At 44.5% G+C, this 24,509-nt stretch overlaps 1 protein-coding gene across 15 annotated transcripts in view; it reads right to left on the bottom strand.

Annotated features, from left to right (window-relative positions):
* magi1b (membrane associated guanylate kinase, WW and PDZ domain containing 1b) overlaps positions 1 to 24,509 on the bottom strand; it is a 679,590-nt gene that overhangs the window by 102,159 nt on the left and 552,922 nt on the right. For all 15 annotated transcript variants that reach the window (XM_072472328.1, XM_072472316.1, XM_072472318.1 and 12 more), the window contains 6 exons: positions 16,678 to 16,735; positions 15,622 to 15,704; positions 14,847 to 14,936; positions 14,194 to 14,376; positions 12,695 to 13,330; positions 321 to 349 (listed from right to left, as the gene is read on the bottom strand). In XM_072472328.1, coding sequence (XP_072328429.1) covers positions 321 to 349; positions 12,695 to 13,330; positions 14,194 to 14,376; positions 14,847 to 14,936; positions 15,622 to 15,704; positions 16,678 to 16,735 — 1,079 coding nt within the window. The remainder of the gene's footprint in view (positions 1 to 320; positions 350 to 12,694; positions 13,331 to 14,193; positions 14,377 to 14,846; positions 14,937 to 15,621; positions 15,705 to 16,677; positions 16,736 to 24,509) is intronic.

Genomic DNA, 24,509 nt, shown 5'->3' with positions numbered 1-24,509 from the left:
GCAACCATTAGAAGTGTATTAATTATCTATTTTAGGAATTTCTTCATGGTCAAGAGGGGAAAAACACACAAACTCAGGATGAGAAAACATGAGATTCATTGTGCGTCAGTCTCAGCTTCCGCATCCTACCCTACAGTGCAGCCTGATCAGCCATTTCAGCCAAACAAGGATGGCATGTTCATAAACAACAGCACACAGCTCCGCAAAACTTCACCATCAGAAAAATGAATCAGGGAGAGCAGCACATTATACAGACTGCAACCATGTCCTTAAGTACACAGATCCACAAAGAGAGACACCATGCTTTATATTAAACTTACCGACTTCGGGCTTTTCTTAGGAGGCAGTCCTGTGAAATAGCAAAAACAAAAATATACATTCAGGACCACTGCAAAAACACAACCTTTAAAGAATAAATACAGCAAATCCTCTAAACCTGTGTTGCGAGCATATAGCTCTTGAACCATGATAAGTTCTGTGTCAGCCGTCGTGTTCAGAGTCTGATCAGATCAGATTATAGCACAATGAATCCTAGGTGCATCGGTTATGCTGACTCGTGAATCAGCAGCCCCGAGGCTAACAGTTTAAACCAGCTTGCACGATCTAGGAAACTAAATTCTGCAGCAGAAGCAAAATACTTTCTTGCAGCTTCGGTAATGGGAAAGAAGTAAATGTAAAATAAAGTAAAATGAATCTTAAATTTCCCATTCCAACAGTAGGAATTCAAATTCCTCTTACTTTTCATTTGCTCCTCGACTTTCACAACTTCAAACTATTTTTCATTCACATACGTGTACAACAAATCATCATTCACAGACTTATGGATACACATACCATCACCAGATCGTGTGAATTTATATTGTACAATAGCACAAATGTGACAGAGTTTCTCCAATAGGTTAAATTTCTGCATTTATCTAACCGATTGCCTCCTACAGCCACATCAAACACAAGAATATGAATTTCAGATGGCATAATAACATTCCCATCGAAAAGCATTCATATTGATCAATATGCACTTGTACCCATTTCTTTAAGTTGCCTCCAAAACAGGCAGCCTCCAAGAAGGAATCGTGCAACCTTCCCAGCACAATGCTTATCCATGATTACTGCCAGCAGTATACCAAGATCAGCCTGAGAGAGGTGCAGCTCTCTCTGGTCCCCCGTGACTCTGACATGGAATCACTATCCTGCAACCAGCCGAGGATTATGGACGTCTCTCAAATATAGATCCTCAAAATAAACTATACTAAAGCTAGAATTTAGCAGTCAAACTCTTTGTTTTTTTAAATGGTCAGGATTATTATGGGCCTGCTTCCTCCTTTTCATTTTAGAAAATCCAAAATTCGCAGAAATGTAAGAGACAGTAAAAAGCACGCCTATGCTCTTACATCAGCACACAAACTGTTAAAAGCTTTCTCGAACTCACTTTAGACATTGCCAGAAACAGAGAGAAGGATCCAGATACAGAGCTTGACAAGTTTCCACTTGATGCCAGGGCTCGGAACTTCCAGAGATCGAGTCATTACCATGTTTAATTGTACCAATATGTAGTTCACAGCATCACTCAGACACATGTACTAAATATAATTTATCTGTGCTATTAAAAGATGATTGGAGCAGCTGGAAGCCTGATTTAAAATGTTATTTAGTTATAGGTATTTGACAATCCATGTAAAGTCCATAAATCATTCCTATCCTACTGCTGTCTATGAATGTATTTTGTCACATGGGGCAAATTAAGAGATTGACGAGAGTGTAGTGTGGGTAGGATGTATAATTTTTATTTCCCTACCCCCACCCGGAATTCTATCTACTTCGTACTATTCCCAACATTACAGATCATGATTCTAGGCCTCTGTCAATGTTTGGGTTAGGTGGCAGCTAGTGTGTGAGAAAGCCCTGTTCACTTGCCTGCTGATTTCCTCTCCCTGTTCCTTACCCATATTCATTTCCTCTCCATCTTCACAATGGGCCGTATGGTAGCACATATGGCTATAAGACCATAAGACATAGGAGCGGAAGTAAGGCCATTCGGCCCATCGAGTCCACTCCACCATTCAATCATGGCTGATTTCAACTCCATTTACCCGCTCTCTCTCCATAGCCCTTAATTCCTCGAGAAATCAAGAATTTATCAATTTCTGTCTTAAAGACACTCAACGTCCCGGCCTCCACCACCCTCTGTGGCAATGAATTCCACAGACCCACCACTCTCTGGCTGAAGAAATTTCTCCTCATCTCTGTTCTAAAGTGACTCCCTTTTATTCTAAGGCTGTGCCCCCGGGATCTAGTCTCCCCTGCTAATGGAAACAACTTCCCTACGTCCACCCTATCTAAGCCATTCATTATCTTGTAAGTTTCTATTTGATCTCCCCTCAACCTCCTAAACTCCAATGAATATAATCGCAGGATCCTCAGACATTAATCGTATGTTAGGCCTACCATTCCTGGGATCATCTGTGTGAATCTCCGCTGGACCCGCTCCAGTGCCAGTATGTCCTTCCTGAGGTGTGGGGCCCAAAATTGCTCACAGTATTCTAAATGGGGCCTAACTAATGCTTTATAAAGCTTCAGAAGTACAGCCCTGCTTTTATATTCCAAGCCTCTTGAGATAAATGACAACATTGCATTTGATTTCTTAATTACGGACTCAACCTGCAAGTTTACCTTTAGAGAATCCTGGACTAGGACTCCCAATTCCCTTTGCACTTCGGCATTATGAATTTTGTCACCGTTTAGAAAATAGTCCATGCCTCTATTCTTTTTTCCAAAGTGCAAGACCTCGCACTTGCCCACGTTGAATTTCATTAGCCATTTCTTGGACCACTCTCCTAAACTGTCTAAATCTTTCTGCAGCCTCCCCACCTCCTCCATACTACCTGCCCCTCCACCTATCTTTATATCATCGGCAAACTTAGCCAGAATGCCCCCAGTCCCGTCATTTAGATCGTTAATAAATAAAGAGAACAGCTGTGGCCCCAACACTGAACCCTGCGGGACAGCACTCGTCACCAGTTGCCATTCCGAAAAAGAACCTTTTATCCCAACTCTCTGCCTTCTGCCTGACAGCCAATCGTCAATCCATGTTAGTACCTTGCCTCAAATACCATGGGCCCTTATTTTACTCAGCAGTCTCCCGTGAGGCACCTTAGCAAAGGCCTTTTGGAAGTCAAGATAGATAACATCCATTGGCTCTCCTTGGTCTAACCTATTTGTTATCTCTTCAAAGAACTCTAACAGGTTTGTCAGGCACGACCTCCCCTTAACAGCACCAGGGTCCCAGGTTCGATTCCCTGCTGGGTCACTGTCTGTGCGGAGTCTGCACATTCTCCCCGTGTCTGCGTGGGTTTCCTTCGGGTGCTCTGGTTTCCTCCCACAGTCCAAAGACGTGCAGGTTAGGTGGATTGGCCATGCTAAATTGCCCTTAGTATCCAGAAAGGTTAGGAGGGGTTATTGGGTTATGGTGGAAGTGAGGGTTTAAGTGGGTCGGTGCAGACTCGAAGGGCCGAATGGCCTCCTTCTGCACTGTATGTTCTATGTATCTATGTTCCAGTTGAGAGAAAAGATGAAATGCTGTGAAGAATATTTCTTATTTATTGTTCTAAGACATGATCCCTATAAATTGTCACCTCGTCTCTCCTGATGCTGGTATGCTGGCAGCAACACTCCAGCACGTTGCTTTATTAGCTGCCTTGTTGGCAGTGTGGACAGCCAGCCCAGTCCTATTCACAATACATCCGTTCCGACAAGTTTTCAGGGAGGGCCACCACATTCCAATTGTGAATGTGACTTTCCCCTCTTTGTCTAAGGGCACTAAAGCCAATTGTAGTACCCTGAACATTGACTCCAGGGATAACTTGAGGTTTCCCCCTCAAAAATGAAATAAAACCAAAATTTACAAGACACACTTCCATAATATTTATCTGAATCCAACCAGTTTACTGTAGGCACACATCATATAGAATGTCATTGAAATAACTGGTATGAACTAACACCATTTACTCAAATGTTGATTGATTATTTTTCAACTACACTGGCAAGATGCATCATTTTCTAAAGACTTTGGTGTGTTTGATGTTTCCCACACCAGTGGCAAGCTGATTGGTCATCTACTGGAGTGCAGCACACCTCGGGTTAAACCGAGAAACATCAAACTCAGCAGGCAAAATATTAAACCATTTAAGGTAAAATTAACACATTTATGGCATCCACTAGACAAATGTCAAGACAGATAAAGACACAACGTGATGGCAGCATGAGAATTGCGGTCTCCAGCAGAGTTCTCCATCTGTTAGTGTTGGCATCAAAAACACTGATACCAACCACTTACAGTGCACTTGGCCAAATGGCTTTACTCTCAACATTTCACAACGGCACTTGCGATTTAGCCATTAAAACCCGCTTCATGTCCCTCTCTTCACCCGTCCTCTCTGAACACAGCAAACCCTGCTGAAATATAATTCCATCGAAGTACATTGGTAGCTCATTTCAGCGTTCATTGCTGGAGACTTAAATCTGGAAAAATGAGACGCCATTGTATTTGATCCCAGTCCTGTTTTTGCACGCTCACACCCAGTCAGCTTGACAACAAATAAGGGCAGAAAGTTTAGCTCACAGTTCCTCTCCCCAAGCTTGAGGTACCAAGGCTAACTGAAGCACTCAGAATAGATTAAGGACGTTCTGGCACTTGTCACATCACGTAATACATTTAACCACAGGTGAAATAGCTCAACAGTCCTTGTTGCTTGTGACACCCCAATAAAACATGAAATTGGAATCCATTGGTAGAAAGTAAATTGTAGTCTAATTACTACTGGTCACTGTAAATGAGAGGGGAAAAGCCTTACTTTGATTTTTTTTTAAAAGAAAATATTTTATTGAAGCATTTGTAATTTTCACAGGTTAACACATTAACATTTCTTAAACAACCGCGTGGGCCGACACACGCAAAAAACCTAAAAAACAATGTCCCCTACAATGCCCGCGCCCTATTTCCTAATTACCCGTATACGGAGTTCCCTGTCCTTATCTAACACTGCCATGCCTCCTATTTTCTTCCCCTCATCCCCCTTACTGCTAACGTTCAATTTTCTTTGAAGAAGTCGATGAACGGTTGCCATCTCTGGGCGAACCCCTGAGTTAATCCTCTCAAGGCGAACCTGTTTTTTTTTCCAGGCTGCGAAACCCTGCCATATGACTGACCCACACACCTGACTTCGGGGGCTCCGAGTCCCTCCATCCCAGCAAAATCCGTCTCCGGGCCACCAGGGAGGAGAAGGCCAGGACATCGGCCTTCCTCCCCCCCTCTTGGCTCCCGGATCATCCGATACCCCAAATATTGCCAGTTCTGGACTCGGAGTCACCCTCCCTTCCAGGACTTCTGACATAACATCCGCAAATCCCTGCCAGAATCCCCTCAACTTTGGACATGCCCAGAACATATGTACATGGTTGGCCGGGCTACCCCCACACCGCCCACATCGGTCCTCAACCTCATCAAAGAACCTGCTCATCCAGGCTACCGTCATGAGGGCCCTGTGAACCATTTTGAACTGGATCAGACGAAGTCTGGCACAGGACGAGGATGAATTGACTCTCTTCAAGGCTTTTTCCCACTTTTCCATTTCCAGCTCTCTTCCCAGATCCTCTTCCCACTTCCGCTTCACCTCCCTGATCAGGGCCCCCTTCCACTCCCATCAACTGCTTGTATATCTCTGAAATCCTCCCATCTCCAACCCCAGTTTTTGACATCACCTTATCCTGTAGTCCCCTCAGGGGGAGGCGAGGAAAGCTTGGAACCTGCCTTCGTACAAAGTCCCGGACCTGACGGTATCGAAACCCATTCCCGCCCGGTAGCTCAAACTCCTCCTCGAGTGCCTTCAAGGTCGGAAAGCCCTCGTGGCTAAATAAAACCCCAAATCTCTCAATCCGTGCCTGCTGACAGCTCCGGAAGCACCCATCCAGCCTCCGCAGGACAAACCGGTGATTGTTACAAATCGGAGACCACACTGACGCCCCCTCCAATCCCATGTGCTGCCTCCATTGCCTCCACACCCTTAGGGCTGCCACCACCACAGGGTTTGTAGAGTACCGAGCCGGCGAGAACGGGAGAGGTGCCATTAATAAAGCCTCCCCGAGTCTTATTTTGATAAACACCTGGGGCGAGATTCTCCGACCACCCGCCGGGTCGGAGAATCGCCGGGGGCTGGCGTGAATCCCGCCCCCGCCGGTTGCCGAATTCTCCGGCACCGGAGATTCGGAGGGGGCGGGAATCGCGCCGGTTGGCGCCCCCCCCCCCCCCCCCCCCGGCGATTCTCTGGCCCGGATGGGCTGAAGTCCCGCAGCTAAAATGCCTGTCCCGCCGGCGTAGATTAAACCACCTACCTTACCGGCGGGACAAGGCGGAGCGGGTGGGCTCCGGGGTCCTGGGGGGGGGGGGGGGGGGGGGGGTTGCGGGGCGATCTGGCGGGCGGGCCTGTGCCGTGGGGGCACTCTTTTGCTTACGCCTTCGCCACGGTCTCCACCATGGCGGAGGCAGAAGAGACTCCCTCCACTGCGCATGCGCCGCTAACGATCCCGCGCATGCGCCGCCCGGAGATGTCATTTCCGCGCCAACTGGCGGGGCACCAAAGGCCTTTTTCACCAGCTGGCGGGGCGGAAATTCGTCCGGCGCAGGCCTAGTCCCCTTAGGGTTGGGGCTCGGCCCCCCAAGATGCGGAGCATTCCGCACCTTTGGGGCGGCGCGATGCCCGACTGATTTGGGCCAGTCGGCGGACATCGCGCTGATACCGGAGAATTTCGCCCCTGATCAGAGACATCACAAAGTCCCTGATATGTAGTGAACTATTTCTGTGGTGCAGGGAGAACAGCCACTTTATGTGCAATAAGATGATTTACCATTTTATTATGAATATATGAAATTTAATTATGATCATAGAATCTTACTGCACAGAGAAAAGCCACCATGTTTGTGTCAGTTCTTTACATAGGCTATCAAATTAGTCTCTCAGAAGCTCAGAATCCCGATAGTACAGAAGGAGGCCATTCGGCCCTTTGAGTCTGCACCAACATTTCAAAACGGTACTCTACCCATGTCGACACGCCTTCCATCCCACCCTATCCCCGTAACCGAACCTGCATGTCCTTTGACACGAAGGGGGAATTTATCACAGCCAATCCACCTAACCCACGCATCTTTGGTCTGTGGGAAGAAACCAGAGCATCCAGAGGAAACCCACGCAGACATGTGGAGAACATACAAACTCCACACAGACAGTTACCTAAGGTCAGAATCGAACCTGGGTCCCTGGTACCATGAGGCAGCAGTATTAACCACTGTGCTGCCCTGTTCTTTCCCCACTGTTCTGCAGTTTTCCCCCCCTATCAAGTACACATGCCTCATGTATGTTACCGTTGAATCGTTTACTACCTTTTCCAGGTCAGGTCATAACAATTAACAATTTTTTCCTAAACTCCACCTTGGCCAATTATCTTAAACATGTGCCCTCTGATTATCCATCCTCCCACCAGTGAAAATAATTCAAATTGGAAGTTTAATTGCTTAATCTTCGATTGATACAATCATCATGACTGGCTGATGAACTGCCCAATGCAAGAAATTTTAATAAATTCTTTCCCATTTATATTAGTTCTCAACAGAACTTATCTAATAGCTACCATGGTACAGTTGGCATAATCTGCATGAAGCCAGTGAAAGGTTTCTCCCAAAGTACTGGAACATGTGTATTAGGATCCCCAAAATAAAACACAATGCTGCAAAAATTCCAACAGTTTCATTTCAGTGGATTCATGCCCATTACTAGCAGAAAATTGGGATTGAGGAAGTTGCTTTTTATCTCTTTGCTCATAACTAATTTTGTCATCTGCTCCTATTTTGCATTCTCTAAACATGATACAATAAATAGCTATTGTTTTGGACTTCAAGGTACAATAATTGTTTTTTTGGGTGAGTGGTAGCAACCTTGGGTGTTGTATCATGCATTTGATAGCCTGTTTCTGAGCAACATAAGCCACAGTTCACTACTGTACGTATTGGGTGGTGTTTAATGGAAGCGATGAGCTGACAAGAACCCCACATCACCTCTCATAGGGAAGGCCTGCTGAATTAAGTGCCACTCTGGCATTTAACTGGGCAGTGGCAGGCCCTCCACGGATCAACTCTGGGGAATGAAGCCAAGAGCTGTTGGTCAATCAGTGGCAAGTGACTGAGCAGCAGCACAACTGGGGAGGCTGTGGCTTCTGCGAACAATCAACCCCACCCGAGGCCAAGGATTGTTGCTGGATGCCAGGGTATTGATGAGTGATTGTGAGAGAGGGGTTGTGGGGGTGGAGTCTGAGGAGAGGTTGGCAGCAAAGGCAGGTGAGCTGGGGCCCTCGATTAGATAATGAGGAACCCTCTCTGGGATCTTGGAAGCAACTCTACGCATTTGCTTGTCATAGTTCCTATATGGCAAGGCCATGCCAGGATAATGCCAGCAACAGCAGGATGAGACCCTTAAATGGGCATTTATTGCCTCAGCTGGAAGGCCATATGTGGATCTTCCTGTCATGGACTTAATCGGTCAGACAGGAATATGGCAGGGTCCCCACTTGCCATCTGCTTGCTTCGTGAAGTGACCTCCCCAATTCCAAACCTGCCAGATGACGTGGGTCTCCCATGGTTTCACCCGTCGGAAACTCGGCATGGTGGCTGCGGACTCAGTCGAGGGAGGGCCAATCCGCGGACAGGAGTGGACATTGTTTGGGGCTGGGGGCACTGTGGTGGTGGTGGGGGGGGGGGGGCGCGAGCCAGCCAAAGGAGGGGACTATTTCGCGGGCCGGGTCCGCGAGCAGCCTATGCTATGTTGCACGGCGCGGCCGCTGCAGCCACCGGCCTGCGCATGCACGGCCACGGAAACGGCAATTCTCTGGGGTGTATCGGCAGCTGGAGCCGGGTGCGCTAGGCTGCCGTCCTGCTAGCCCCCAACGAAACGGGGAATCCATGGTCGTTTTGCGCCAGTTTTACTGGCTTAATATGCAACCGTTCCCATGCCGGCGTAGGGCCCCAGAATCGGAGAATCCAGCCCATAAGTTCTTAAAGGACGAATAGTATAATTTCCTCATGCATCACTTTTCCTGTGTTAACTAGTTGAGGATATTGAATGCGCTGAGATCTTCATTTAAAAGATACATTCAAAATACAGAGCTAGTGAGGTATGAAGGATAAATGTGTTTTCTCATTCAGCACAGAGATGAATTGAACTTCCAGGATCAAGGGTTTTCCCCTTTCAACAGGAGGAATTCCACCAATGAGTATTTGCATGTCACAGAGAAATGCTTGTGTTTTATTAAAACTTAACTTGCACAACTAACTAAATCACTCATCTCGGTTGCAACATTTTTGTGGTAGCTTCACCCCTCCAAGACTGATAAATGGACAAATGTATAGCCAGCTAAGAGTTCTCTCATGCAATATACATTAAAATCTCCTAACAATTTAATCAGATCTAAAAACGCATTTTGTCCCCAAATTGACATTATTTTGACCATAGATTCTGATTCAATTCACAAAGGGCACCAGGAGTAGAGTCTGTCATTTTAAAGAATGGCCCAGGTGAGCCACATAAGACATATGAGTGGCATAGTAGGCTATGCAACCTTTTGAGCCTGCTCCATTATTCAGTACCTTCTACCTCAAGCTATTGGCTATATAGCTGGTTTGTGATGCAGAGCGATAGCAGCAGCAAGAGCTGAGGTTATTCATGAAGGCCCAGGCTTCTCAACCTTGCCCCTCACCTCTGGTTAAATCACCACCAGTCAGCTCGCCCCCTCAAAGAGTCTATGGTCACCTGGAACTATGACGACGTTACCTTTACCTTACCTCAACCCCGCTTTCTCCTACTATTTACATATCCCATGAATTACTGAGTATTCAAAAATCTATTGACCTTATTGCACATACCATTTTAAACAACTGAATATCAACAGCAATCTCAGTCCTAAATGGTCAGTGTCTTAATGTGAGACCTTTGTTTTCATGGCAAACATCATAAATTTATCATGTTCCATTGAAATCACCTCTCATTCCTCCAAATGCTGGGAGATATAGGCCAAGTTTATCTAATCTCTCCTCGTAGGAAAATCTCCTCATCCTGGGAATCAGTCTAGTGAACCTTTCTTGCACTCCCACGTTGGTACATCATTCTTTATGTGAGACTAAAACTGTACACAGTATTCCAGCTCATTGGCTGATACGAAATAGTATTAAGTAATTGTCAACTTCTATAGTATTTGAGACTGAACACAAGCCTCTCTAATACAATATAATAGTTATCATTTTTCTATCTTAGTTCTAATAGTTTATTGGCTGCATTGGATGCCAAAGCAGCATAAATAATAGTCCAGATGAATGGTTTTTAAATTAGATGATATAAGGAACATCCTGAAAAGTATCATACCCACAGGGACCTGGAAATATTGATAGTTCCAGGGATCCTGGTAAAAGCTATGAAAGATAGTGTTAGCTGTCAACATTAAATAATGCTGCTGTTGTTGACAAAGAACAAACAAAGAACAAAGAAAAGTACAGCACAGGAACAGGCCCTTCGGCCCTCCAAGCCCGTGCCGACCATGCTGCCCGACTAAACTAAAATCTTCTACACTTCCTGGGTCCGTATCCCTCTATTCCCATCCTATTCATGTATTTGTCAAGACGCCCCTTAAATGTCACTAACGTCCCTGCTTCCATCACCTCCTCCGGCAGCGAGTTCCAGGCACCCACTACCCTCTGTGTAAAAAACTTGCCTCGTACATCTCCACTAAACCTTGCCCCTCTCACCTTAAACCTATGCCCCCTAGTAATTAACCCCTCTACCCTAGGGAAAAGCCTCTGACTATCCACTCTGTCTATGCCCCTCATAATTTTGTAGACCTCTATCAGGTCGCCCCTTCAACCTCCGTTGTTCCAGTGAGAACAAACCGAGTTTATTCAATGACGTTTGATCATTGCAAGTCAAGTTGCTTTGGCAGATAGCGCAATTAATAGAAAAAATATATAATGCTAGCTGTTGGCTCCTTGGCCAGCCCATTACATTACTAGAAAATATTTTGTGCTTATTTCCTTTTCTTCCCATATAAAATATTTTTATGTGTTGCCCACAGGATGACGTATAATATAATGAAAAATTAACCAGAGAGATTTTTGTTCAATCTCAAATACCATAAAAATTATGAATAAACAAATTGAATCAGTAGCAGCCAGGTTGCACTCAAGTGAGTCAAAACCTGTGTAGACAGGGTTAGAGGGTGGGGGTTAATTAGGCCCAGATAAGAAAGTGTGAAGGGGCAACAGCCGCCGCTAGAATTGCAAGGGGGCCATGCAACAGTACAGAGATTTTGATTTTTCCAAATCAAGAGAAAAAATTAAGTGATGCTTCATTTCTAGGAAATTCCTTTTAATATCTCGGGTAAGCTGAGCTTACACACGGAAAGGATATTGGAGGTTTCCAGTGATATCTGGCAGGGTGCGCTGGGAGAACAGACAAGGAGAGAAGGGGGAATTGATGGAAAATTATAAGATCAGATGAGAAAGGTTATGGGTCTGTAATTCTTCCACCCTAAATCACTGCATTTTTATTTTATTCTAAATTTCTGTGCAGGGTATATAGTTGGGCAGGTGGCTGCGTATCTGACAATAGTTCTGCACGGTATGATTGCGGAGGCAATGGAAAAAGTTTGTTAGAAATCACTTAGCTGGAGAGAGAAAGCTGACACGGGCATGACGCAAGAACTGTTATTTTACAGATGGGTATATGTAATATATATAGTTAAGACTAGAGCTTACTCCTGGCAATAAATACATTCATATAATAATTACCTGCTTTTTAAGAGGACATTCGCTATTTCTTTTCAATAGTAGACAGAGGAATGCCATATAAAATATGTTAAATGTTTATCCATTATCATCAGACTTTACTTCAAGCTCATATATTTAATTTTCATTAATGCCTTGTTTTAAATCGTTCAATTTGTTCCAATAACGAGGACAAAATAATACATTGCCACGACAGCCGTTAGAATCAAATTACTAATTGAACTCTGGTCGTTACAGCCATTTAGTATTGTTGCATCAATTAAACCTTAGACATGAATCAAACTCACTGTGTGCAAGCATTAAAGGTTTCGCTCACCTCTTCTGTACAAAGTTGTCATTTCTTCCCCTCCCCAACAAATTTTTTCCACCGAATGAACAAATTAAATTATCCTATTATATAATTGGGTTTTATACTCTTTGTCAAAAGGTAATCAGAAGATTAAACTTACTGCACCACAGTGAGCTCTCTCATTGCCTACCAAGAACTGAATGTAGCAAAAGCTATTAAGACTATAAAATTATAAAGAGATTTTACCAACAGCGATCTTAAACTGAATGAGCTGTGTGTGATTTCCAAAATAATTTAGAAACACAAAGTACGAAGTACAGGTGGATATGCCTTTTCCAAATAAAAGGCAGTTGAGCATTTCTCCAAAAGCAACAGTCAGGTCAATTTTATTATTACACAGAATATACAGATATGTTTGTAGACTGCAGGGAATGATGAGCAGCAGGGAATGAACTGCACAGTATGGAACTTTATTGAAAAGTTTCAGCCATGCATATCAAAAATAGTCAGAAGGTAGATTCAACACTTACCTCCTCGTTGAACCAGGAGTGTCACTTCACTTCCCTTGGGACATTCTAACAGTGTATCAACTACTTGATTATGGGTTAGGTTCTGGACAGTCTTCTTGTTCACTTCTAATAGGAGATCCCCTTCCTTCAGACCACGGCAGCGCGGACCATCCACAATTTGTTTAACTCTTTGGCCACCGCCTCCAGGGCTGTCTGCTATGGTAAAACCAAAACCCATAGGTCCTTTAACTATATGAACAGTTATAAGTTCAGGCTGAGTTGCTATAGAGGAAGCCAAGGAGACATTGTCATTGGTGTAGCCTGTATGGGATCCATTTGATGAAACATCGCCAGATGATGGACTATATGGTCTCTGGTCTTTCACTCCGTTCCCATTTGCAGGAGCTGTTTGGCTACTGTGGCTTGAAAGGGAGTCATAATTTTCTTGGCCATTGACAATAATTGGCTCTTTATCTGAAATAGCTACTGATGTCACCAAACTAGTATTTGGATCGTCTGGATCAAATGGCAGAGGATAACCCCGGCAAAGTTCAAGATCCACGGTTGCACCAATTGGAATAGACTGGAATATTTTCACAACTTGTGCATGGGTGTATCCCAGTACACAACTGCTGTTTACACTTACTATAACATCACCTAAGAGGGAGAATTAGAAGAGATTAGTTTCATTAATGCATCGTCAATTATTTAATGTATGCACATTAACTTCACAAGTACATATTAATTCACAATAGGTGTAGTGCAATGCAACAAAAAGTAGCAATTTGCATAATATTTTGACAATGACAGTAATCAAAGAGTGCTAAGTACCAAAGGTAGATATACTGAATGTAGCCAATAATCTAAGGTCAAGTTAAATAGCTAGGTATGAATTCAGGCAATGTTCGAAGGCAACAGTTGGTGTTTTTTATAGGAAGACTCCGAAGTCCAATGGAATAGAAATGGAACATGACTTTTCAATCATCATAAACTGAATTATAAGCAAGCACTATCATAAAGTGTGATCCCCAAAACAGCACAATTTGATTTGGTTAGTCACACTGCAAACCAGTGACCCTGCCTGACATTCATGGAGGTTGCAGTAGGCTGGGTGGTGTTTTGTGTCACAGACTCAATTCTCAGCAATAACTTGCACCCAAACTTCCTTATTCATTCTCACCTTAGACCTTAAATGGAGTACAGTGCCAGTGGAACACTATATTCAAAAAATAATGGCAGATCCCATCTGGATACTCATTTTACAGAGGTGGAGTTTTCTTTACAAGAAATTTATTCCATGGATCTGCCCAACCCATTGTAGAAAGTCAAAAACTGGGGACTTGCAAAATAAAACATTAAGGGGTGGATTTTGTGGCCATGCCCGCTGTAAGATCGCCACAGATGGGATGGGGACCATGTAAAGGTCCATTGACCTCGGGCAGGAATTTCCGATCGTCGGGCGGGCGCGGCTGAAAGGTCCTGTCCGATACATATGTAATCAAATTCTTTTAATTTGGTACCTGTCTCCATTTTGCCATCCAGTGCAGCAGGCCCATCAAGAACCAAACTTTTAATCTGTAGAAATTCATCAGGTTCATCACCACCGACAACTGTAAATCCAAACCCTCGGGTACTCTTCTTCAGCTTGGTGTTGATGAACTGCCCCTTCAACTCTGAAGGGTTTCGTGTAAAGAAGGGCTTTCCTGTTCAGATAAATAATTTGCAAATTGAAGAGTTTCTGTTCAGTTTGGGAGTGAGTGAAAGAAATTGCAACATGGTTAAATATTTTAAACATGTTGAAATCAAATAAGTATGTCTTCAGAAACTTCAATCTGGTTTTAGAGGCTAACTCTGAGCTCCACAGGTATGGATGCTATTATTCTGCACACCATCCAAATGACATCTACTTTTTGTTAAGGATTATTCACCTTGTAGGAAAGATAGTGTTAAAACAGGTTTTAAGCCTTTTCTTTTTGCAGTTGCCAGTTTGAATATTCTGCTATTACTCTACAGAAGTTGCAGGGCATTGTATGTTTGTAAATTTACAGCAAATGAACACAACCCTTTCCCAACCAACCTCACCCTCAAGCAAGATGTTTTATCCATTGTATCCCCTTTATGACAGTTCTCTTTCATTTGCAAGTGATCAGCGATTGTGCCAAATCAAACATACCTTGTGCTGGGGTTTCTCTGAAAGATTCCTGATTATTCTGCACATAGCTTGGAGCTTTGGGGCCAGGAGATGCTTGTTGCTCTGTCCACTCTGAGAGGTGAGGAAAGTATGATTTCAAAATATTATTTGAGTATACAATTTCATAGAATCCCTACAGTGCAGAAGGAGGCCATTCAGTCTATCGAGTCTGCACCGGCCCTTGCACCGATAGAGCACCCTACCTAGGCCCAATTCCCCTCTCCTAGCCTTGTAACACCACCTTACTTTTGGGCAATTAAGCATTCACCTTACCTGCACATCTTTGGACTGTGGGAGGAAACCGGGGGTACCCGGAGGAAACCTAAGTAGACACGGGGAGAACATGCAAACTCCACACAGACAGTGACCCGAGGTTAGAATCGAACATGGGACCCTGGCGCTGTGAGATAACAGTGCTAACCACTGTGCCACCGATCCACCCCAAACAATGAGACCTCAAGGCAGGTTCACTTTCAACAATTACTATTTAAGGAATCATATACTTAACAATAAGAAAACATTTTGAAATAACTCATGTTTTTCTCATAATGGTGGCAGATTTAAAATTACTCATCACTTCCCCTGGACAGTTATTTTTTTGTGAAGGATAGGCGCAGTAGGTAAGCCGTATAATGCCACATTGATGATTGAATGGATGGGTTCAGTGCCAATAGCCTATGCAGATGTTGTCGGGGAGTCATCTGATTTTCGTCATGAAAGTTTCTGAGTGACATACTGGTTAAAATTCAAAACTCACCTTCTGCTTGCTGCTGCTCAAATTGCTTTTTGCGTTTGGCCTCAGCAACAGGATTCTCGTACTGCGTTTTCCTGTTGATGTGACTAATGAAAGAGACGGTGTTATGTTAAGATAGAAACCAGTTCCAGGAAGGAGTGTCTAATTTAGTATCAGCAAATTCAGAAGCTGACAGCAAAAATAAATATTATCCATTAATTCTCTAATAAATCCTGCTTCCGCAAAAACATACATCCTCAAAGAAATGAACATTTATGTTGCTTTTGCGCCAAACATATACTGTTCATATTAGCATGCTCATGTTGCCAGTAAAATATGATGTAACACAGAATACTATGAAGAATCCAAACAAATATATCTCACAACCAAAACCTCCCCTGGAATTTTGACACAGACTTCATTTTCTGTGGACGGTATCAAGAACAATCGATCCTAGCCAGAAAAATCTGCGATGTCTTCAGAGACATGTTGTGACATGATTACCAGCCAATTGGCAAATCTTGGGCATTGATCAGTGACTAACCAAATAAGCCAAGAGTTGCTGGTGATGTTTAAGAGATTAACAAACATGACAAACGATGAAGGGAAAATACAATTTATCAGGACACCGAGTGCCTCCCATCAGTCGAGCAGGGAGCACCACGAACGTCTTTCAGCGGCGAATATGCCTCAGTTAGGCTTCCTCCTCTGAGAAAGCAGACTTGCGAGTTCAAAGGGAGGAATAATGTATATACCTTTTAAACGTAGAAAAATGTTGAAAGCATTGCAGATCTGAAGAACCAAAGATCAAATATTTCTTCACACAAAGAGTTAAAAAATACAGAGTGCAGCTGCTTCACACAGTAAGGCATCAGAGGGACCCAGGATCTATGACAGGGCTGGATGGGAGGAGTGTGAGGGCAAGAAAAATTAGGCAGAGGGAATAGCTTTATGGAAGCCAGAAAATAAAAAGGGTAAAACTGGATAATACCTTTTTCTCGATTACAATCATTTCTACTTAATTATTGGTAATTGGCTCAGTTGTCTTCCAGATAATACAGCAGAAATTCATAAACTTACTCAACATAGTAGACACCATATACAGGATCATCTATCTTCTCCCACCCAGTGGGCAGCTCTGAAAGGACAGGAAAACATATCTGTGAAGGAATTTGTTGACTTGCTTCAAGTTAGAGATTAAATGCAGGCATTTAAGTTTAAAATATTAGCATGATATTCTTTCCTTTATCAATTTTACCAATATAGTAGCCAAGAGTTTCCATTCAGGATGTAAAGCACAAGAAACTTGTCAAACCGCCATGGAATAAATCAAGGAAATTTTAATCTGCGTTCTGTCCAGAATAAATAAAATATCTGCGATCTTTAACGCTGATATAAAAATAGTGCTGAAAGCTGGCCCTGCCCAAAAACTGGGCATACGTTCCCCCCTCCCGCACATCTCTTGATTGAGACTGTTTGGAAAGGCTCTTCAAATTAAGCCGGTTTACTTTGGTGCAAATTTAAAGGTTTCAAACATGAAAAAAATGTTTAATGTACAAAGCAACTTACATAGGGTATACCCTATGAGGGTACTTACGAGAGTATACCCAAGAAAACTGTTAATGGTTCCACATAGTTTGTTGAGTAAATCGATTAACTTATTTTATTGCAAAATTATTTGAGCGAATACTTGAACCACAATTTCACTTTGGAAACAAGTGTATTTTCAGGCACAATTTAGAAACATAGGAAATAAGAGCTCCTCATTTCTAGATCATGGCTGATCTTCTCACTTAATGTGGTTTTATCACACTATCCCCATATCCCTTAATATCGTTAAGATGTAGAAATCTATCAATCTCAGTCTTGAATATACTCAATGACTGAGCCTCCAGTCCTCTGGGGTCGAGAATTTCAATGATTCACCACCTTCTGAGTGAAGAAATTCCTCCTCATCTCGGTCCTAAATGACTACCTTTTATTCTAAGACTGTGTCCCCTGGTTCTAGACCCTCAAGCGAGGGGAAACATACTTCTTGCATTTACCTGTCGAGACCTGTCAGAATTTTATATGCTTCAATTAGGCTGTCTCATACCCCTCTAACTCTCCACATAGGACAATCCTGCCATCCCAGGAATCAGTCTGATGAGCCTATATTGCACTCCTTCTGTAGCAAGTAAGGTAAGGAGCCCAAAACTGTACACAACACTCCAGATACGGTCTTACCAAGGCTCTATACAATTGCAGCAAGACTCCTTTACTCCTTACAATAAAGGCCAACATACCATTTGTAAGTTCGCTTTCTGTGACTTGTGAACAGGTCCCTTTAGACAGCAACACATCACAATCTCTCATTTAAGAAATACTCTACATTTACTTTTTCTACCAAAGTGGATAACTTCACATTTTCCCACATTATATTCCATCTGCCATGTCCTTGCCCACTCACTTAGCCTGCCTAAATACCCTTGAAGCCTCTTTGCATCCTCTTCACAACTCACATTTCCACCTAGTTTTATGTCATTAGAAAACTTGGAAATATTACATTTGGTTCCCTTTGGTTCCCTCGTCCAAGTCATTGATATAAATTGGGAATGGCTCAGGCCCAAGCACTCACTGATCGTTATAGTAATTTGTGCCCAGATTGATGATTGCATGCAAGTGAAAACTCTAATGCAGTAAAACTTAAACCTAGGGTTCTGAAATACTACCTTTATTCACATCTATCTTCTGCTAAAGTTAACAACCAGGATTTTGCTTGTCATCTTTGATAATAAAAGGCACCTTATATTGAATTCAAAATTTGTGTCTTCATCTGGAACTTTCTCTCTGGCCATGCAATACTTAGGGAGGAATTTGAACCTGACATGGTGGGTGGGTTTCTGTGAGGCACGAGGTTAAAACAGCTGAAACAGCTAGCAGGTCAGGAAGTCAACCAGAACGCACATGGGAAGCTTCCATTGTAAAGGCAGTTTTGCTATTTAAATATATGAAGTGGTCATTAACAACCGTTTTCTGCAAAAATTCTGAGTGCATGTGTTTCTTGGTATTCTTGGAGCAAGTCCAGGTAAATCAAGGTGATACAACAGCAGGAATTGACAGGCCTAGGCAATTGACAGGCAGCAAAGGCTTTAAAATACTGAGCCCTAACAGCTGTTTCTCTACCTAAAAGAAAGGCTCGAATGGCCTTATCTGAGAGTGTGCTTTCACTGTTTTGGAGGTGATTATCATACTTTGGAGGACATTCCTGCTAACGTGAGAGTTTTTGCTGCTTTTGATCTGCATTTCCTGACTGTCAGCCTACTCCGCAACCTGGGAGCAGCTTACGCAGCTGTAACTTGGACCCCTGATGAAGAAGATATTTTCAAATGATTTCATGGTAGGTGGACTAGACCAGCATTTTCACTGGCCACCCAGAATGCCCTCAAGAAAGTGGTGGTGAGCTGCCTTTGTGAGTTGATGAAGAACATATTTTAAAATTATTTCACGGTTTGTGAGCTAGACCAGCATTTTCACTGGCCATCCCGAATGCCCTCAAGAAGCTGCCTTCTTGAGCTGCTGCAGTCCCTGTGGCGTAGGCACAGCTAAAGTGCTGTTATGAAGGGAGATACAGGATTTGGACCCAGTGACAGTGAAGGACAGTGATATCTTTTCAAGTCAGGATGGTGAGTGACTTGGAGAGAAACTTTTAGATGGCGGCGTTCCAATGCTTTTGCTGCCTTTGTCCCTCTGGGTTGTAGAAGTCGCAGATTTGGAAATTTCAAAAGATAATGAGCAATAAATTAATTTTATTGTGAAATTATCTGCGTGAAAACAGGAACCTGAACTTCACTCTGGAAAACAGTGTTTTGGAAAACATGATGAGCAGCACTAACACCTCCAGCAGAAGGTGTGGTCAACGGTGTCAAAGGCTGCAGACAGGTTGAGGAGGATATGGAGTGATATTTTACCTTTGTCACAGACTGTCATGAGAGTCGCATTGATACTTTTGTTATGATGTCCATGGAGACTGAGAACTTAAAATAAATTTGAAATTCTAGTTACTACTTTAGACTACAGAAATAAACGTTGCCCTTTTATACCAATTATACATTGCCCTCCCCACTGAACTACAGTCCTAATAATAAGCAATCCACACTAGCTCCCAGCTTCCAATAGTTTCCTATATATTCGATTCACTGAGTAGTAACTTTGAGTGACCATCTCCAGAAACTTTCTTCAATTTTTGAATGGTTTCTTAAATCCACCAGCAGCAGTAAAGCCTGTCCGATGGTCCTTCAAACACCTGGCCATGCGAGGATATGTCTCCCAGAATCCTTAGATGCTTGAAAGGTGCTTCTTCGACTAGAGACCATCTCGCTCCCACATCTGGCTGTGGGTTGCAAAACCAAGTAGGCTCTTCTCTCAGCTGATGACACGGAACTTCATATATTGTATGTCGCTGCTCCAGGTTTCCCTTTTCATCACTGGTTCAGCATCTCTGTCCAGCTGGTCAGAGCTTGGAGTGTCCTGTGTCCTCCCACAGAGACTCGTCAATGCTATCCCTGTCTCCATCATCTGCCCGTGCTCATCTCTCCGGGACAACCTATCCTAGTGAATGCACCGAGATGCATGTACCTGAGCTGGTGGATAGTTTACATGAGTCATGTGACAGTGCATCATCACAGAAGGAGTCTTCATCCTTCTCTAGCATCAGCTCCTGAGTGATGCATGAAGGACCTGTAGGAGATGAAAGATGTGAATTGGAACTGACAAGGTGAAAGGGTTCTAAAGTTATAATTTTGCAGATCAATTTTCAGTGGCTGCTAACATCAAGTCAATATGAGTAGTGTTACATGCCTTGTGGCTGTCTTATATTTAATTCTAACACCAGATATCTGGTAGACCCATCTCCAATGGGCAGGCATGTTAAGAACCGTGGGCAGCACGGTAGCATTGTGGATAGCACAATTGCTTCACAGCTCCAGGGTCCCAGGTTCGATTTCTGACTTGGGTCACTGTCCGTGCGGAGTCTGCACATCCTCCCCATGTGTGTGTGGGTTTCCTCCGGGTGCTCCGGTTTCCTCCCACAGTCCAAAGATGTGCGGGTTAGGTGGATTAGCCATGCTAAATTGCCCGTAGTGTCAAAAATTGCCCTGAGTGTTGGGTGGGGTTACTGGGTTATGGGGATAGGGTGGAGGTGTGGACCTTGGGTAGGGTGCTCTTTCCAAGAGCCGGTGCAGACTCGATGGGCCAAATGGCCTCCTTCTGCACTGTAAATTCTATGATCTATGAACCGACTTGTGTCCATCACCTCTTCCTCTGCAGTTGTCAAGGGAACAATGACAGAAGGGTCACCTCTGGTTCTCTGGTGTTCTGTATTCCTTTTTGTAAAGAGCATAAGAAGAGACCAATGGAATGATTTAAAAGGATGTGCAGGTAACATTTATGGAGAGTGACTGAGGGAGGGGTGCTGTATTGCGATAAGGGTGAGTGTCAATGGAGTCTCAACCAATATGCCCGAGCAAACATGAGATACACTTCGACCTCTGGTGATCCTAGGAAAGGATCAGTATGTGCCGCTCTGCCAATCCCCCTCTCCCTCCTAATTACTTTCATCACCCTTACTGCTCCCTTCCCCCCCTCACTCTAAACGTCTTCCATCGAGGAGAACTGGTGAGTGACAGTTATCAGCACCCACAATCCCTGGGTCAAGTGCAATCGAGCTTAACTACTGCTCACTTATGCAATGGGGAGTACATGACCTCTGTGAAGAGTAGAACGCTGAGTGGAAGGAGGTGTGCACCTTGCAGCTGCTCTTGGTTGTAGACACACAGGTGACTATGAAGCACAACACAAACCACATGCCTGTGGACAACCTCCTGGGGAATGTGGCTCGACCTATCGCCCAGCTCCATGAGGACAACACCAGGAGGAAGAATGAGCACGAATCCCACCAATCATTCTAAACCCAATCCTGCCTTTCTCTGCAACTGCTAGCTATTTTAATTCATAACAGTGAATTAAAGATTTTCTATGTGAAGAGTATTTTAATCAACGATGAAATGCTACACTTTGCTCACTGGTCCTGGGTCAGTGAAAGGTTTTCTGATAACACGAGCTGGCAAGTTTTATGTTTAGATGTCAGGATGTCATGACTTGGGGAGGTGGAGAGGGCAGGGTTGGTACGTTGTAAACCCCCCCGCCCCCCAGCCCCCCAGCCCCCCGCCCCCCCCCCCCTCCTCTGTCCCTGTAACCCAGCCTAACCTTTAGACACTGAAGGGGAATTTAGAATGGCCAATCCACCTAACCTGTACATCTTTGGACTGTGGGAGGAAACTGGAGCATCTGGAGGAAACCCACATAGACACGGGGAGAACGTGCAAACTCTACACAGTCGCCCAAGGCCGGAATTGAACCTGGGACCCTGGTGCTGCAAGGTAGCACTGCTAACCACTGTGCCACCATGCCGCCTGTACTGAAAGAAATTGGTGAATCAATAATTATGATAGTATTTGCCATGATATCATTAATCCAAAATATCTAATTTCCACATTTGAAATAAATAATAAGACTGAATAAGGGACACATGGCCAAATCTTTGCAGACAGAACTTAGCCCAGGCATCAAGCTGAAAGAGGAGCAATTTTTTTTTCCTCTAAAGAATACTCTAGGTTTCTATCCAGGGAAGCTGCAGTGGCCTATATTTAAACAAAAATGGGTCAAACTTGAAAACTGTGTCAAAGGCATTTGATGCGATCGTCATTATCTATTTTTTACTTTAACACGACAGGCAATTCACTTGCTGTGTGTATTAAAACTAGTATTTGCTGTGGTAATCCTGACCTCCCCACTCCAAAAGATCAAATTTTCTTGCTAATTTGTGCGAGTCAGGAGACATCTTATAGCAGTAAAATTCCCAAAGCAACCAAGCACGATTTCACAAAAGCTTTATTTGGGCAACCTTTTGTGTTGGTGATGGTGAAGGATGTTATCGCCGGGGTGCTGAACACTTTCTATATATCAGTATCATGCACTTTGGGTAATCTCCAGTCAAAATTACTTCCAATCCGCGACTTCTGGTGGCGTCTGCGAGCGGAGCGGCCGCGTTCAGAAGAAGCTCCCGCCGGTCTGCGTTATCGTCGTCTTTTTTGGGGGGTTCCCCGCAAATGTTTTGGAAAAAATAAACCTCTCCAGGGTCGGCCCTGGAGCGTCGAGGAAGGGAGGAAACGCGGGCTCGCCATTGAATGAGAAGACGAGCAAAAGTGCTGACAAGATGGCAGAGGCCGGACCGCATGGTGGGGCCGCATTACCTACACTGGAGAAGATGATCGAGGTGATGCCGGTGGAGCTGGAAAAGCAGTTTGCGAGGCTCATGGAGGCTTTGAGGAAGGAGATGGCGGTCACATTGAAGACATTGGTGGAGGTGAGAGTAGCTGTGGCAAAGACATCGGCCGAGGTGAGAGTGCTGGGCGAGAAGATGAAGGAAGTGGAGGAGGCCACGTCGCAGCACAGCGACCAGTTCACCTCGATGGGGGACGAGCTGCGGAGGGCGGTGGAGGTCAACAGAGGGCTCCGAGCAAAGCTTGAGGACTTGGAGAACCGCTCGAGGCGGCACAATCTAAGAAGTGTGGGCTTGCCCGAAGGAATAGAGGGTCCAAGGCCAACAGAGTACTTCGCTAAGAAGTTGGCGGAGCTGATGGGGGAGGGTGAGAACCCCTTTCGGTATGAACTGGACCGAGCTCATTGGTCGTTAAGGCCGAAGCCCAAAGTGAATGAGCCGCCAAGAGCCGTAATCATCTGTTTCCATAAGTACTGCATGAAGGAAAAGGTGTTAAGCTAAGCGAAGCAGAAGCGCGAGGTGCAGTGGGATGGTGCCGGAGTTCGGATCTACCAGGACTTGACGGTGGAGTAGGCAAAAAGACGATACTGTACAAGAAGGGGATGTGATTTGGTATGGTATACCCGGCGAAGCTGAGGGTGACGTATGGTGCCAAAGACTTCTATTTTGAGACAGCGGAGGCGGCTGAGGCGTTCGTGAGGGCAGAAGGCTTGGGACAGACGTGAGGAGCTGGAAGAGAGACTGTGGACTGTGATTGGGGAGCTGGAAAAAGTATAAATGTTACAACTTTCTTTTTACTGACGTGTATTGTAATTTACTTCTCTTCACATTGTTACAGAGTTCAAGTTATTAGTTGGGTTGATTGGCATTCTGTGTTGTGATGGTTATATGTTAGTTTAGTGAATTGTATGGGTTGGATTGTTGTTTTTGTTTTTTCTTTCTCTGGGACTGGGTGGGAGGGGACGGTATAGTATAGCGGGGGGAGCCACCCGCGCTAGCTAACTAAAGTCAGCTGGTGAACAGAGGTGAGGTGAGAGGAGGGCTGCAGACATTGGAGCCTGGTTGGCAGGTTTCGATGGGCCTACGAGGTGAGCCGGGGGGGGGGGGGGGGGGGGGGGGGGGGGGAATTGATGCTGGGAGATGTTTTTTCGAGAGGGGGGAGGGAGTTCGATGTTAATCATGGATAGGGGCGGGTCAGGCTCATGGGGCAGGGCCCGGTGGTATGATGATGGTGGATAAGAAGGGTGGGGGTGGGGTGAGAGACCCCCAGTTAGGATAGTCACGTGGAACGTGAGGGGGTTAGGAGGACCGGTCAAGAGGTCAAGGGTGCTTCCGCATCTTAAAAGTTTGAAAGCCGATGTAGCAATGCGGCAGGAGACCCACTTGAGGGGGAAGGACCAGGTGAGACTTAAAAAGGGCTGGGTTAGTCAGGTGTTTCACTCTGGACTTGACGGAAGGGCTCGAGGGGTAGCGGTAATCGTCAGCAAAAGAGTACGTTTCCAGGTGGAGGAGGTGGTGGCAGATCAGGGAGGTACATATGTGATTGTGACAGGGGCGCTGGAGAAGAGATTAGTGACGCTGTTAAGTGTAT

The sequence above is a fragment of the Scyliorhinus torazame genome, chromosome 13, assembly GCF_047496885.1.
Source record: "Scyliorhinus torazame isolate Kashiwa2021f chromosome 13, sScyTor2.1, whole genome shotgun sequence".
NCBI lineage: Eukaryota > Metazoa > Chordata > Chondrichthyes > Carcharhiniformes > Scyliorhinidae > Scyliorhinus > Scyliorhinus torazame.
The sequence above is the reverse complement of the archived record's forward strand: the minus strand, read 5'-3'. Positions and strand labels throughout refer to the sequence as shown.